The 16,431-nt window shown below is 39.2% G+C and overlaps 1 protein-coding gene across 2 annotated transcripts in view; it reads left to right on the forward strand.

Moving 5' to 3' along the window:
• The window catches only part of NUS1 (NUS1 dehydrodolichyl diphosphate synthase subunit), a 77,071-nt gene extending 60,640 nt beyond the window's left edge, over positions 1 to 16,431 (forward strand). Inside the window, exons 5-7 of one of the 2 annotated variants that reach the window (XM_053591165.1) lie at positions 15,547 to 15,655; positions 16,055 to 16,117; positions 16,248 to 16,431. In XM_053591165.1, coding sequence (XP_053447140.1) covers positions 15,547 to 15,655; positions 16,055 to 16,117; positions 16,248 to 16,379 — 304 coding nt within the window. In that variant the 3' untranslated portion in view covers positions 16,380 to 16,431. The remainder of the gene's footprint in view (positions 1 to 15,546; positions 15,656 to 16,054; positions 16,118 to 16,247) is intronic. The other variant, XM_053591166.1, reaches the window with a different exon arrangement.

The raw sequence follows: 16,431 nt of genomic DNA on the forward strand, positions 1-16,431 counted from the left end.
ATATACAGTTTTATAGGAACACAGCCATAATCAGTTATCTATATATCACCTATGGCTGTTGTGCTCTACAATGTTAGAATTGAGTAGTTTTAACAGAGCCTGCATTTCTGACAAAGGTAAAATATTTACTATTTGACCCTTAACCAAAGAAGTTCACCGCTTCCTGATCTAGATTATTTACTTTGACGATGCTGGGAAGATGGCAAGAACAAGGCACAAAAGTTCATATACTTGGGGAAATGAGCAGGCTAATAAGGCAGGAAGTTAGAGATCAACTAATAAGCTAGAGACCTAATTAGTGGAACTAGTGTGTGGCATATGGATCTAGACTCTAAAATAAGGCAGAAACCCAGTTATCAAGACAGAGATACAAGGCTGGAATGAGAAAAGCAGCAAGTTTACCTAGATGGCAACTTACCTGAAGTATGACTCAGTCCTGAAATTTCTCCCAAGAGTGGTCTAGATCCCAGAGCCATGCAGGGAAATAGAGTTGAGAAGAGAGAAGTACTGGGGCAGGAACCAAGTGGGTCCTCATCAAAGTTACAGAGATGAGAAGATAATGGTCCCTGGATCAGTATGAGAGTGTGAAACAAAACACTCATGTCAATAATAAATAGAATATAGAGAATAAATAGAAGGGAAAAAACAAGAGAGTAGAGAGTAATAATTAGGAGCAAACAAAATAGACTGTCTCCTAAGCATCTGTGCTAAGTACCATAAAATGAATGGATTACACAGATGCATTAAGTCAGACTCTCACTTCAATGACTGTACATAGAAATCAGAAAATACAGTACCCTGGAATATAATCCAGTGCATTTGAGTTTCCCTGTGGTAGTTTTAAAAGTAGAGATTCCAGAGTACTTTCTCAGGTCTACTGACTCTGAGTCCCTGTGATTGAGAATTGGGCAAACGTGATGAGCTGTTTGCCTCATCAAATTCATGTATTGAAGCCCCAACCCCCAGTACCTCAGGATGTGACTGAGATAGGGAGGGCCTTGAAACAGGTGACTGAGTTAACATGAGACCATTAGGATAGATCCTAATCAGGTCTGACCCTAGCCCTGTCCTTATTTGAAGAGGAAATTTGGATGCAGGGAGATGCCAGTGGTGCCCATGTGCAGAGAATGACTATATTAGGGCGGAGCAAGGCGGGAAACACCAAGGAAAAAGGCATAAGAAGAAATAAAACTTATCAAAACTTTAATCATGGACTTTTAGCTTCCAGAACTGTGAGCTTTATTTCTTGTGAAAAAATGAATTTCTGTTCTTTAAACTATCCAGATGTAAGCTGGTTAACGTAGCCCTGGCAAATGAATACATTATGTGTGATAATTAAAAATCTGCATAAGTAAATCTGTTACTCATACGGGGTTATAACCACTTTATTAGAGTGAAGATGAGGACCCAGGTAGAAGATAAGGAAGAAGTGTCAAAGAATGTGCAGAAAAAAATGTTTCCTTATAGAAAAAAAATAGTCATGAGCTTTGTGTTTCCTGCAGGGGTTCTCCATACCTGTTATTTTGCATTGCACCCCCAAAGCAGCTGTGTTTGTGCAAAGCCCTCTGATGTTCACATGAAGCCCTTCATTTGCTATCATGGTGCTATTGTTCTGAATTGAGTTAGGTCAGCTCTCTTTTTGTTCTTGGGAATTCTTGCCCCCCACCTCCCCCAACCAATGGGAGCTAGCCATTTTCCTGTTACGTGTTTTTTACTGTTTCCAATATCCTGTTGTCATATTGGAAACTGTGCAAAGGACAGAAGCCAAAGAAGCAAAGGTTTTCTTATCATTAAATAAACTATTTTTAAACTAGACAAAATAAGGACCATTTTTGATGGTGTGATCTTCCAGCTATCTAAGGCTTGTTGTTATGAATCCCATTTCTCAAAAGAGTTCCAGCATTAGCAGATTTTAATGAAGCACTATTAAGCATTTTTGGCTCTGATGAAGGCAGATTCATTTTCTAATGATCTTTATTTGATGAAATAGCAAGTCTTGAGTAGGTTAGTCTTTGTGCAGAGAATATTAATGTTTTCTGTTTTTTTCAGTAATAGCGAATCAAAACAGCTTTTGACAATTCAGTCAACTGAAATGAAAGCTAAGGTCACTCCTTATATTATTTAACATGACACATCTTAGACCAAAATTCCAGTAGTCCATTTTCTTAGTGGTTGTAGTGGGAAAGATCCTGAATGTAACCATTTGATTAAACACTTCTAGCTTCTTTTAAAAGAAGATATCATCTTCTGTTAAAGACTAGTTTTCAAGGAATGATGTCAGCAAGATGGTGGAGTAAAGAGATCCCTGGCTTCATTCTCCCACAAAAACTAACAATTAGACAGTTATCCACAAATAAAAATAGCTCTGGAGAGCATCCATTTGAGAAGTTGCAGCAACATGGTGGAACAAGAAACCCAAGAATAACTGCACAAAAGCGGTAGGAAGAATAATTTCATTTTGCCTGCATTATCCCAACTCCAGGTTGGCACTGCTCAATGCCAAGAGGGAACTGGGCACACAAGTTCCTCTCACGTGGGAAAGGAGAGCAGGGTGATTTCCTCAGACTTTGGGGGAATTGCCCTAAGGACCTACTTTGATTTCAGGTCTCTGGGGAGACCAAAAATGCTGAAACATCTGGAGTTGACTAAAAACAAAGAAAGGTGAAAACTATCATTGTCAGCCATGTGGTGGATGCTACTGTGACTCCCACATGGGAGACCTTCATAGCCTATGCCGACTGCCCCTCCCAAAGATGACCTAATTGGTGTTTGCCATCATGGACCTCAGAAGTCTGCTCCACAAGGCTGCCAGCAACTTTCACCTCCGGGAGTCACAGATTTTTGCCTTTGCAGACTCCTACTGCTTAACCTGCTATCCTTCTCTTTCTCCCCTCCCCAGAGTTTTCCCAGCTGGTGCCACTGTGGGTTCCCTATTCCCAGACCCAGCATGCCTATTGTGTACACATGCTTGGAAATTACCCGGGCCTCTGCAGCAAGCCCGAGTTTCTTGTGCTGCATGTACATCCATGGCTGATCCTGCAAGGGTGTGTGTACACAGCGGATGCTGATGCCACTGCCAGGCCCCACTACCATGCAGGCACCTACTGCTTGTTCACATCAGTGTGCATGTACACAGTCAGCCTTGACTTCCAACACTGGCCCTCATCACATGCTTATGCCTGTAGTTGCTTATGCCTCTGAAGTTGAGATTATGCTCATTATGGGATATTCAGAAGGAGAAGGCAGAGACAGAAAGTTTATGTAAAGAAATTACAGCTGACAGCTCCTCAAGTCTGGGAAGAGATTTAGACATTCAGATACATGAAGCTCAAATATTCTCAAAGACTTCCCTGAGACATATTTTAATCAAACTGTTAAAAATCAAAGACAAAAATTTTCAGAGCAGCAAGAGAAAAGACGCTTGACATGTACACGGGAATTTCTATAAATCTATCAGCAGATTTCTCAGCAAAAACCTTGCAGTCCAGAAGAGTAGAAGATGACACATTCAAAGAGCTGAACAAACCCCCTGCCAAACAAGAAGCGTTTACCTGGCAAAGTTGTCTTTTATAAATGAAGCATAGACAGAGACTTTCTATAACAAAAGTGAAAAAAAAGCTGAGGGAGTTCATGACCACTAGACCTGCCTTACAAAAAATGAAAAGGGAATTTTTTAAACTGAAGTGAAGGGATGCTAATTAGTAACATGAAAACATATGAAAGTATAACTCACTGGTAAAAACAAATATATAATCAAATTTATACTCTAATACTGTGATGGTAGTGTGTAAATACTTATTAATCTAGTATAAGGTTAAAAGACAAAGGTACTAAAACTAATTATATCCACAAGAATTTGCTAATGGATCCATAAAATAGAAAGTTGTAAATTGTGACATTAAAAGCATAAAATTAGGAGTGGGGAAGTAGAGCAGAGCTTTTGAATGCAATCAAAATTGTTATTAGATTAAAATAGCTTGTTATAACGATAAGCTGTTTTTTGTTTCTTGTTTTTTTTTGAGTCTCACTATGTCACCCTTGGTAGAGTGCTCTGGTATCACGGCTTATAGCAACCTCAAACTCCTGGGCTTAAGCGATTCTTTTGCTTCAGCCTCCCAAGTAGCTGGGACTAATAGGTGCCCACCATAATGTCCAAGTATTTTGTTATTGTTGTTTTGTCATTGTTGTTTAGCAGGCCCGGGCTGGATTCAAACACACCAGGCCCGGTGCATGTGGCTGGTGCCCTAACCAGTAAGCGACAGGTGCTGAGCCATGATAAGCTGTTTTATAGAAGCCTTCTAAACACAATAAATATGTACAGTAGATATGTGAAAGATAAAGATAAAGGAATCAAATCAAATACTAAAAAAACTAGACATAAGACAATACATTACAACTGGTACTACAGAAATAAAGGATTATAAGAGACCACTGTGAACAATTACACACCCCCAAAATTAGATCACCTAGAAAAAAATGGGTAAATTTTTAAAAAAATACAACTTAATAAGTTGTACTTTCTATTTCTTCATGAAATAGAAATGAAGAAATAGAAAAATCTGAACTGGCCAATAACAAGGAAGAAGACTCATCAGCAATCAAAAGTCTCCCAGCAAAAAAAAGAGCAGGACCAGATGGCTTCACTTGTAAATTCTACTAGAATTTTAAAGAAGCACTCATAGAAATCACTTCCCAAGTCTTCTAAAAACTTAAGAGGAGAGAAAACCACCAAATTCATTTTATGAGGCCAGCATTACCAATGCCAGTCAAGAGCATTACCAAACAATAAAATTATAAGCCAATATTCTTTATGAACACAGATACAAAAATCCTCAACAAAACACTACCAAAGGCTCAGCGCCTGTAGCTCAGTGGCTAGGGCACCAGCCACATACACTGGAGCTGGCAGGTTTGAATCCAGCCCAGGCCTGCCCAACAACAATGAAAACTACAACCAATAAATAGCTGGGTGTTATGGCGGGTGCCTGTAGTCTCAACTTCTTGGGAGGCTGAGGCAAGAGAATCACTTAAGCCCAAGAGTTTGAGGTTGCTCTGAGCTGTGATATTACAGCACTCCACACAGGGCAACAGCTTGAGAGTCTGTCTCAAACAAAACAAAACAAACAAACAAAAACACTAGCAAAGTGAATTTAATAGTACATTAAATGGATTATAAACCACAATCAAATGAGATTTATCTGTGCGATACAAGGATAAATATGCAAATCAATAAATGTGGTATACCACATTAAAAAAATGAAAGAAATGATATCATCTCACTAGATGCAGAAAAAGCATTTGATAAAATTGAACATCCTTTTTATAATAAAAACTCTCAACAAATTACTGTATTTTGCTGTATATAGTGTGCACTTTTTTGCCCAAAGTTTTGAGGGAAAAGTAAGGATGCACCTTATACCTGGGTAGTACTATTTGTTACCTGTACATAAAATTTTTTCTACTTTGTATACGTTCTTGTGTTTTGTAATTATTTGTTACATAAAATTTCTTGTACTGTAATATGTTAAAAATAAATGCTAAAATTCCTTTATAATACAAAACAAGTACCTAAATATAAACAAATAAAAATTTGAATTAAAAAATTAGAAATAAGTTTTTCCCCAATAGTTTGGCCAAAAATTTGGGTGTGCATTATATACAGAAAAATATGGTACGTATAGAAGGAATGTACCTCAGCATAACAGAGGCCATATATTACAGACCCGAAGCTAACATTATACCCAACGCTGAAAAGCTGAATGCTTTTTTTTTTTTTAAAGTCACATAGCCAAGGTTAGTTAACCTTTCTTTTTTGGGGGGGGATTCATTGAGGGTACAATAAGCCAGGTTACACTGATTGCAATTGTTAGGTAAAGTCCCTCTTGCAATCATGTCTTGCCCCCATAAAGTGTGACACACACCAAGGCCCCACCCACCTCCCTCCTTCCCTCTTTCTGTTCCCCCCCCATAACCATAATTGTCATTAATTGTCCTCATATCAAAATTGAGTACATAGGATTCATGCTTCTCCATTCTTGTGATGCTTTACTAAGAATAATGTCTTCCACGTCTATCCAGGTTAATACGAAGGATGTAAAGTCTCCATTTTTTTTAATGGCTGAATAGTATTCCATGGTATACATATACCACAGCTTGTTAATCCATTCCTGGGTTGGTGGGCATTTCGGCTGTTTCCACATTTTGGCGATTGTAAATTGAGCTGCAATAAACAGTCTAGTACAAGTGTCCTTATGATAAAAGGATTTCTTTCCTTCTGCGTAGATGCCCAGTAATGGGATTGCAGGATCAAATGGGAGGTCTAGCTTGAGTGCTTTTAGGTTTCTCCATACTTCCTTCCAGAAAGGTTGTACTAGTTTGCAGTCCCACCAGCAGTGTAAAAGTGTTCCCTTCTCTCCACATCCATGCCAGCATCTGCAGTTTTGAGATTTTGTGATGTGGGCCATTCTCACTGGGGTTAGATGATATTTCAGGGTTGTTTTGATTTGCATTTCTCTAATATATAGAGATGATGAACATTTTTTCATGTGTTTATTAGCCATTCGTCTGTCATCTTTAGAGAAAGTTCTATTCATGTCTCTTGCCCATTGATATAAGGGATTGTTGGCTTTTTTCATGTGGATTAATTTGAGTTCTTTATAGATCCTAGTTATCAAGCTTTTGTCTGATTGAAAATACGCAAATATCCTTTCCCATTGTGTAGGTTGTCTCTTTGCTTTGGTTATTGTCTCCTTAGCTGTACAGAAGCTTTTCAGTTTAATGAAGTCCCATTTGTTTATTTTTGTTGTTGTTGCAATTGCCATGGCAGTCTTCTTCATGAAGTCTTTCCCCAGGCCAATATCTTCCAGTGTTTTTCCTATGCTTTCTTGGAGGATTTTTGTTGTTTCATGCCTTAAGTTTAAGTCCTTTATCCATCTTGAATCAATTTTTGTGAGTGGAGAAAGGTGTGGGTCCAGTTTCAGTCTTTTACATGTACACATCCAGTTCTCCCAACACCATTTATTGAATAGGGAGTCTTTCCCCCAAGGTAAGTTCTTGTTTGGTTTATCGAAGATTAGGTGGTTGTATGATGGCAGTTTCAGTTCTTGGTTTTCAATTCGATTCCAAGTGTCTATGTCTCTGTTTTTGTGCCAGTACCATGCTGTCTTGAGCACTATGGCTTTGTAGTACAGACTAAAATCTGGTATGCTGATGCCCCCAGCTTTATTTTTGTTACAGAGAACTGCCTTAGCTATACGGGGTTTTTTCCGGTTCCATACAAAACGCAGAATCATTTTTTCCAAATCTTGAAAGTACGATATTGGTATTTTGATAGGAATGGCATTGAATAGGTAGATTGCTTTGGGAAGTATAGACATTTTAACAATGTTGATTCATCCCATCCATGAGCATGGTATGTTCTTCCATTTGTTAATATCCTCTGCTATTTCCTTTCTGAGGATTTCATAGTTTTCTTTATAGAGGCCGTTCACCTCCTTCGTTAGGTATATTCCTAGGTATTTCATTTTCTTTGAGACTATGGTGAAGAGAGTTGTGTCCTTAATTAGCTTCTCATCTTGACTGTTATTGGTGTACACAAAGGTTACTGACTTGTGGACATTGATTTTATATCCTGAAACATTACTGTATTTTTTGATGACTTCTAGGAGTCTTGTGGTTGAGTCTTTGGGGTTCTCTAAGTATAAGATCATGTCATCCGCAAAGAGGGAGAGTTTGACCTCCTCTGCTCCCATTTGGATTCCCTTTATTTCCTTGTCTTGCCTAATTGTATTGGCTAGAACTTCCAGCACTATGTTGAATAGTAAAGGTGATAGAGGACAACCTTGTCTGGTTCCAGTTCTAAGAGGAAAAGCTTTGAGTTTGACTCCATTCAGTAAAATATTGGCTGTGGGTTTGTCATAGATAGCTTCAATCAGTTTTAGAAATGTGCCACCTATGCCTATACTCTTCAGTGTTCTAATTAGAAAAGGATGCTGGATTTTATCAAATGCTTTTTCTGCATCTATTGAGAGGATCATGTGATCTTTATTTTTGCCTCTGTTAATATGGTGGATAACGTTTATAGACTTGCATATGTTAAACCAGCCTTGCATCCCTGGGATGAAGCCTACTTGATCATGATGAATGACTTTTTTGATGATAAGCTGTAATCTATTGGCTAGGATTTTGTTGAGAATTTTTGTGTCTATGTTCATGAGTGAGATTGGTCTGAAATTCTCCTTTTTGTTTGGGTCTTTTCCTGGTTTTGGTATCAGGGTGATGTTTGCTTCATAGAATGTGTTGGGGAAGATTCCTTCTTCCTCAATTTTTTGGAATAATTTCTGCAGTACAGGAATAAGCTCTTCCTTGAAGGTTTGATAGAATTCTGCAGTGAAGCCATCTGGACCAGGGCATTTTTTGGTTGGAAGCTTTTTTATTGTTTCTTTGATCGCAGTGCTTGAAATTGGTCTGTTCAGGAGCTCTATTTCTTCCTGGCTGAGTCTAGGGAGAGGGTGTGATTCCAAATATTGATCCATTTCTTTCACATTGTCAAATTTCTGGGCATAGAGTTTCTGGTAGTATTCAGAGATGATCTCTCGTGTCTCTGTGGGATCAGTTGTTATTTCCCCTTTATCATTTCTGATTGAGGTTACTAGAGATTTTACTTTTCTATTTTTAGTTAGTCTGGCCAATGGTTTATCTATTTTATTTATTTTTTCAAAAAACCAACTCCTTGTTTCATTAATTTTCTGAATGATTCTTTTGTTTTCAATTTCATTCATCTCTGATTTGATTTTGGATATTTCTTTTCTTCTACTGAGTTTAGGCTTAGATTGTTCTTCTTTTTCCAATTCCATAAGATCTCTTGTGAGATTGTTGATGTGCTCTCTTTCTGTTTTTCGAATGTAGGCATCTAAAGCGATGAATTTTCCTCTCAAAACTGCTTTTGCAGTATCCCACAGGTTTTGGTAGCTTGTGTCTTCATTGTTGTTATGCTCAAGGAAGTTAATGATTTCCTGTTTTATTTCTTCCTGCACCCATCTGTTATTCAACAGAAGATTGTTTAATTTCCATGGCTTTGGGTGGGGTTGAGCATTTTTGAGTTGAGTTCCACCTTTAGTGCCTTATTGTCTGAAAAGATACAAGGTAAAATTTCAATTCTTTTGATTCTGTTGATATTTGTTTTGTGTCCCAGGATATGATCAATTTTGGAGAATGTTCCATGGGGTGATGAGAAGAATGTATATTCTTTATCTTTGGGATGGAGTGTTGTATATGCGTCTATCAAGCACATTTGTTCTAGGGTCTCATTTAAGTCTCTTATATCCTTGTTTAATTTCTGTTTAGAGGATCTGTCCAGCTCTGTAAGAGGAGTTTTAAGGTCCCCTGTTATTATGGTATTATCAGATATCATATTGCTCAGACTGAGTAAGGTCTGTTTCAAGAATCTGGGAGCATATAAATTGGGTGCATAGATATTTAGAATTGAAATGTCTTCTTGTTGTATTTTTCCCTTGACCAATATAAAGTGACCATCTTTGTCTTTTTTGACTTTAGTTGCTTTAAATCCACATGTATGTGAAAATAAGATTGCAACTCCTCTTTTCTTCTGAATTCCATTTGCCTGAAAAATTGTCTTCCAACCCTTGACTCGGAGCTTTAATTTGTCTTTTGAAGCCAGGTGTGTTTCTTGCAGACAGCAAATGGATGGCTTGTGTTTTTTAATCCAGTCAACCAATCTATGTCTCTTCAGTGGGGAATTCAAGCCATTAACATTTATTGAGATAATTGATAAGTGTGGTAGTATTCTATTCGTCTTATTTTGTGAGAGTCCATTGCTTAGTTTTATCTTTTCCATCAATGTGGAGGTTAGGTTCTGTCCTTTAATTTCTGAGTTCTTTCTTTGCTGCTGATCCATTGTGGTGGTCAGTGTGCAGAACAGGTTGAAGTATTTTCTGTAGAGCTGGTCTTGTTGTGGTGAATTTCCTCAATGTTTGTATATCCGTAAATGATTTGATTTCTCCATCAATTTTGAATTTTAGCTTAGCAGGGTACAGAATTCTGGGCTGGAAATTGTTCTGTTTAAGTAGATTAAAGGTAGATGACCATTGTCTTCTTGCTTGGAAAGTTTCATTAGAGAAGTCTGTGGTCACTCTGATGGATTTGCCCCTGTAGGTCAACTGGCGCTTACTCCTGGCAGCTTGCAGAATCTTTTCTTTTGTCTTGACTTTGGACAGGTTCATCACAATGTGTCTTGGAGAAGCTCGGTTAGAGTTGAGGCGACCTGGGGTCCGATATCCCTCTGAAAGCAGTGTGTCAGAATCTTTGGTGATATTTGGGAAATTTTCTTTTATAATATTCTCTAGTATGGCTTCCATTCCTCTGGGGCATTCTTCTTCCCCTTCTGGAATTCCTATAACTCGTATGTTGGTACGCTTCATAAAGTCCCATAATTCTGACAGTGAATGTTCTGCTTTCTCTCTCTTCTTTTCTGCCTCTTTTACTATCTGAGTTATCTCAAAAACTTTGTCTTCTACCTCTGAAATTCTTTCTTCTGCATGGTCTAACCTGTTGCTGATACTTTCCATTGCATCTTTAAGTTCCCTGATTGACTGTTTCATTTCCTTCAGCTCTGCTATATCCTTTTTATATTCTTCATATTGTTCATCTCTGATTTGATTCTGTTTTTGGATTTCCTTTTGGTTGTTTTCCACTTTATTAGCAGTTTCCTTCATTGTTTCCATCATTTCTTTCATTGTTTTCAACATGTGTATTCTAAATTCCCTTTCTGTCATTCCTAACATTTCTGTATAGGTGGAATCCTCTGCAGTAGCTTCCTCATGGTCCCTTGGTGGGGTTGTTCTGGACTGGTTCTTCATGTTGCCTGGAGTTTTCTGCTGATTCTTCCTCATGGGTGATTTCTTCTATCTGTTTCCTTGCCCTAATTTTCCTTTCACTTCCTCTTGCTCTTTAAGTTCTCCTGCCTGTGGACTTTGGCACACAGGTATGAGAGGTGACCAGCAAAATGCAGAACTCTTCAAAAAGATTAATTTTTCAGCTGATCACACCTCTGAAGTTACAAAGCTACAGGAATTCTCCAAATTCTCAAATCCAGCTCAAACCTCAGCAGAGAATTATAATCGGGGACATCACTCCTACGAGAGGAACACATGAAATCTCGCCGTGGGCCGCCAGCCGAGGCTGGAGGGTAGCAGCGCGGGTCCCGGGCGGCGGCCATTCTGCGCCCGCCCAGGCGCTGCTCTTTGTCTGCACCGCTCCCTCCTCCCGCCGCAGAGCGGATGCTGCTGGCCCGGGCACCTGAGCCTCCCCGCTGCCGAGCCCTCCCCGCCGCTCGGCGCCCGCCGCCGCCACCCGCTCGGCTGCGCCGCTCCGGCTTGAAAAGCTGAATGCTTTTACTCTATGAGCAAGAACAAGACAATGATACCTACTCTTGCCTCTTCCATTCAGCATAATATTAGAAGTCCTAGTCAGAGCAATTAGGCAAGAAAAGGAAATAAAAGATGTTTGAGTCAAAAAGGAAGAAATAAAACTGTCTGTGTTTGTAGATAAAACAAAAACATTGTCCTGTATCTATAAAACCTAGAAGATTCACTGCAAACTGTAAGAAGTAATAAACAAATTCAATAAAGTAATGAGATACAAAATCAATATACAAAAGTCAGTTGTGTTTCTATACACTAAGAATGAATTAGTTAAAAAGATATTGAGAAAATAATCCCATTTATAATACTATCAAAAAGAAATTTAAAGAGGTGAAAAATCTAGAATTACCCTTGGTACAGTGCCATGATGTCACAGCTCACAACAACCTCAAATTCTTGGGCTTAAGCGATTCTCTTGCCTCAGCCTCTCTAGTAGCTGGGACAACAGGTGCCTGCAAAAACGCCCAGCTGTTTTTTTGTCACAGTTGTCATTGTTGTTTAGCTGGCCCAGGGCCAGGTTTAAACCTGCTAGCCTCAGCTATGTGGCCAGCACCCTACCCACTGAGCTACAGGTGCTCCCTGGATTAAAAGAGTTAATATTCTTAAAATATACATACCACTCAAAGTGACCTACAGATGCAATGCAATTACTATCAAAATGCCATTGGCATTTTTCAAAGAAATAGAAAAAATAATCCTAAAATTCAGAGGGAACCACAAAAGATCCTGAATAAACAGGATGTAGAGTAATCTTGAGCAAGAAAAACAAATCTGGATGTATCACACTTCTCAATTTCAAATTACTTTACAAAGTAATATAATCAAAACAATATGGTATTGGCAGAAAACTAGTATTAATCTGTAGTATGGGAGATACTATCTGCAATTAGGTAAATCATAGTAAGGGACTTGAATACCCCACTTTAAGCAATGGACAGATCATCCAGACAGAAAATCAAAAAAGAAACATCAGAATCAAACTGCACTGTAGACAAAATGGCCGTAAAAGACATTTATAAGACATTCCCTCCACCACCTGCAGAGTATACATTTTTCTCAACAATACGTGAAACATTCTTTAGACAATGTGTTAGTTTACTAAACAAATCTTAACAAATTAAGAAAAAATTGAAATTACATCAAGTATCCAAAAATAAAATTAAAATGGATTAAAAACTTAAATGACAGGCCCCAGACTATGAAACTACTAGAAGACAACATTGGAAATGCTTCAGAACATTAGTCTGAGAAAATGTTTTTTTTAGTAAGACCTCAAAAGCAAAAATAGACAAACTGTATCACTTTAAGCTGCAAAGCTTCTGCTCAGCAAAGGAAATAATTAACAGAGTGCCGAGACAACATACGGAATGGGAGAAAGTATTTGAAACTATCCATCTAACAAGAGATTAATAACCTGAAATATATAAAGCGATAGCAAAAAAAAATACAATTAAAAAATGGGCAAATGATCTGAACAGACATTTCACAAAAGACATACATACAAATGGCTAACAAATATGTGAAAAAATACTCAATCAAATCTACTACTCAATTAGTAGATACTCAATATAATTTACTACTATTTTTAGTAGTAAAAATACTACTAATCACAAGTGAAATGTAAGTGGCGATGAGATGCCCCAGTTAAAATAGCTTTTAGCGAAACAACAAATGTGGATGAGGATGTGGAGAAAGGGAAACACTAGTCCACGGTTGGTGGGAGTGGCCATTAGTACAGCTACTGTAGAAAACAGCATGGATGTTTCTTTAAAAAGCAAAAATAGATCTACCTTATGATCCAGCAGTCCTACCAGTGTAGGACACCAGTATAGTTGGGGTATATATCCAAAAGAAAGCAAGTCAGTACATAGTTATGATAAAAATCTGAGGTGATGGACATCTTAATTACCTTGATATGATTCTTGCACATTGTATGCCTGTATCAAAATACCACAAGTACCCCATAAATACGTAAATTAGTATGTATTAATAACACAAAAGACTAGATTTCAAATAAATTTTGGTGCCCTAATCCAAGATAGGAAGTTCTGGCTCTCCATATAAGCATGATGTTCATTATTTTAGTATTTGTGCATGAAGGACTTTTCAGTTACGAGATGAAGTTTCTCTTATTGACATTGTACACCTTCAGATTCTCTTTCTCCCTTTGCATTGGCTGCTAGAATGCTCAGAACCAAATAAATAATCCACTGCCATTGAGCATTAACATCAGTTCTTCCTTCATGTTATAAGTTTTAGCTTTATTTTTCATTAAACACAATTTCCTTGCTTGCTTATTTTAGTTTATGAAAAGCTTAACTGGACATATTTCAGTTGTCCTAAAAAAGTAGATTTTGCCTCTGCCTACACTAAATTGAAGAGTAGCCAGGATGGGTGGGCGTGTTACCCAGGTTTAGAAGCTTGAGAAGTTATTCCAATAGCAAGTGTAACTCAAGTCTAGCTGGTTATAGCACTTTCCAGCAGGCTGTGACACCTGTTTGCGTGGTGCCAGACGTGGCTTCCCTGCCTGGCCGCCTCTCCCTCTTCCTATGCACCTGAGCACGGGCTTCTACAGGCAGATTTTTCCCCTCCATTCAAATCAACTCATGCAAATGGATGTTACAGGCTTGCAAACTACACTTCATTAAAATTCCTGAAAGCCTTTTAGCTGAACCCAGATCCACATAGCGTGTTAATTCCACTTGTGAACCCTGGGGAATGTACCTCCACAGAGCACAGGGGAGTGGCCAGACTTGGTCTACTTTCTCCACTCTTGTTTGTTTCTCTTCTGCCCCAGGGCTGTGTTCCCACTTCAGGTACTCTGAACACTTTCACCGTTCTCCCCTTTCCCCATTGCCCAGGATGAGGGTGTCTCCGTGGTGCTGGTGTTCTCCTCTGTGCTCTTCTTCCCTCTGACACACATGACATTTTTGGAAACAGGCCAATTGATCTCCCAACACTTGAACAATATGTGCATCTTGAGAAAACATTGTGTGGTGATACGTCCTTGGGAAAAGTACAGGATCCTATGCCCTTTACCGATTCAAACAAAAGAGCATTAATTAATACTCTTTTTTTATTTGAATCTTTCTAAGTTATGTAATAAAAATGTGGTTTTATAATTTTTCCCATTCATGAATTATCTCCATTAACTATTCAATCAAGTTAGCTCAATTAAATATCAAAATACATGTAAAGGTTATGAACTATAAAATAAATAAGATATTGCTCCTGTTCATAAGAAATTTTAAAGTAATACATTTGTTCTCACCTCTGAAAGCATAAAAAAATTACTTAGGGAGGACGTAAAAACATTGACATCACAGCCCCATTCCCAGGAGTTTAAATGGCTTGAGATGCAAGCCAGGAATATTTTTAAAGGGAATAATAATATGCAGCCAAAGTTGAGGACCATTTGATAGGGGTATGAGTTATGCAAACAGCGGGTGAACTACAAAGCAGACATAATTTAACTGTTATAAGACAGATGCCAAATGCTAAGATAAAATCCCCCAGGGCTTCCTCACACCATCCCCTCACGGTGTTGTAAGTTAATTGCTCCTTTCATAACTCCCAAGTTAGTTCAGCCATAGCATTTGTAGGTAACCATTTTTTTTTCTTCACTTACACATCAGTAACTAGTACATTTTACATTAGGCTATGAGCTGCCTGAGGCCAGGGACCAAAGTCTGTTACTGTCATTTCAGATCTGGGCAGCTCATGTTATAAGCAAGTCACTGAACCTCTGTGCACCTCAGTTCTTTATGTGCAAGACGTCAATAATAATAGTGCCTAACTCTTAGGGTTGGCATGAGGATGCGATAAAACAGTGCCTAGAAAGCACTTAGCTCCCTGCCCAGAACAAAACGGTGACCACACATGTTGACGATTGTTATTAGTCTTTCTCAACCCAGAATGTAGCACACTGCTTCATACTTAAGTACTTAGTAAATACAAATATGACTACGCTTGACTACACAGACCAGGTTTACTGAACTCTGATGGGTAAGCAACTCTTTAACAAAAACGAAGCTGCTGCTAGTGCAAACAGCGCTTCTGCGCATAGTAGGAAAAGGACCTGTACCATTTCTGCTGTTTATTCCAGGACCCGTGTGACCTGCTGCCCTAGTCCCTGCCTCAGGATGCTAGGATCCTGTGCCTGGACTGGAGTTCTGTCCGTGGGAGACCTTGGAAGGAGAGTAAAAGGCTGGAAGGTGAGATGGGCACTTCCTCCCTGCTCCCCCCGCCTGGGCCAGCATCTGGGGTCGTGGCTGCACCTGTCAAGAGGGAGACCTATCCACCTGCAGCTCCGCCTTCAATATTTTCTTTTTTTTTTTCCTTTTTAGAAAACATCAATAGAATTAGGGGGTACACGTCCAGTTCTGTCACATGTGTATGTGGTGAAATCTGGGCTTTTGTACCATCATCTGCTCAGTGTACGTTGTACCCTATAGGTCTGCGAGCACTACTTCTTTCCTTTGCTCCCTCAGGTTGGTGGTGGCTTCCTGCTCTCGCTAGTGTCTGACTGTAACATCCCTGTCCAGCCTTGGGAGGGTTAGGAAGGGAGGCCTTTCTCTGGTCTTGGAACTGAGTTGGAGTCGGTTTCCGCCCAGGTGCCTGGCTGCTACCCGCCCCCTTCTCAGAGACCCTCGACTGCCCTCTACTGGGAACTCGAGGTAAGCGATGCGGACACCTGTTCGGTCCCCAGAAACGCTGGCGCCGCTGACTCGCGCATTGTACTGAACAATCCAGATCACAGCCTCCGAGGCACTCAGCTTTTAACTTACCTAATTCACTCTCTTATAGTTCGTGAGGAAACACCGACGCCGCCTACTGAGGTCTTCAGTGTCGCCGCGGATATCTGCCTGCTCTCTGCGTCCCCTGCGTTTCTCTCCCCAGGCTTCTGTTCTCCCTCAGCAACTTCTTTTAGCTCACTGAGTCTGTTCTTCTTTTGAGAAACTCCGCCCTTCCCCACCAAGTAAAGTTCCTG

Source organism: Nycticebus coucang, chromosome 5, assembly GCF_027406575.1.
Source record: "Nycticebus coucang isolate mNycCou1 chromosome 5, mNycCou1.pri, whole genome shotgun sequence".
In the NCBI taxonomy this organism is placed as follows: Eukaryota; Metazoa; Chordata; class Mammalia; order Primates; family Lorisidae; genus Nycticebus; species Nycticebus coucang.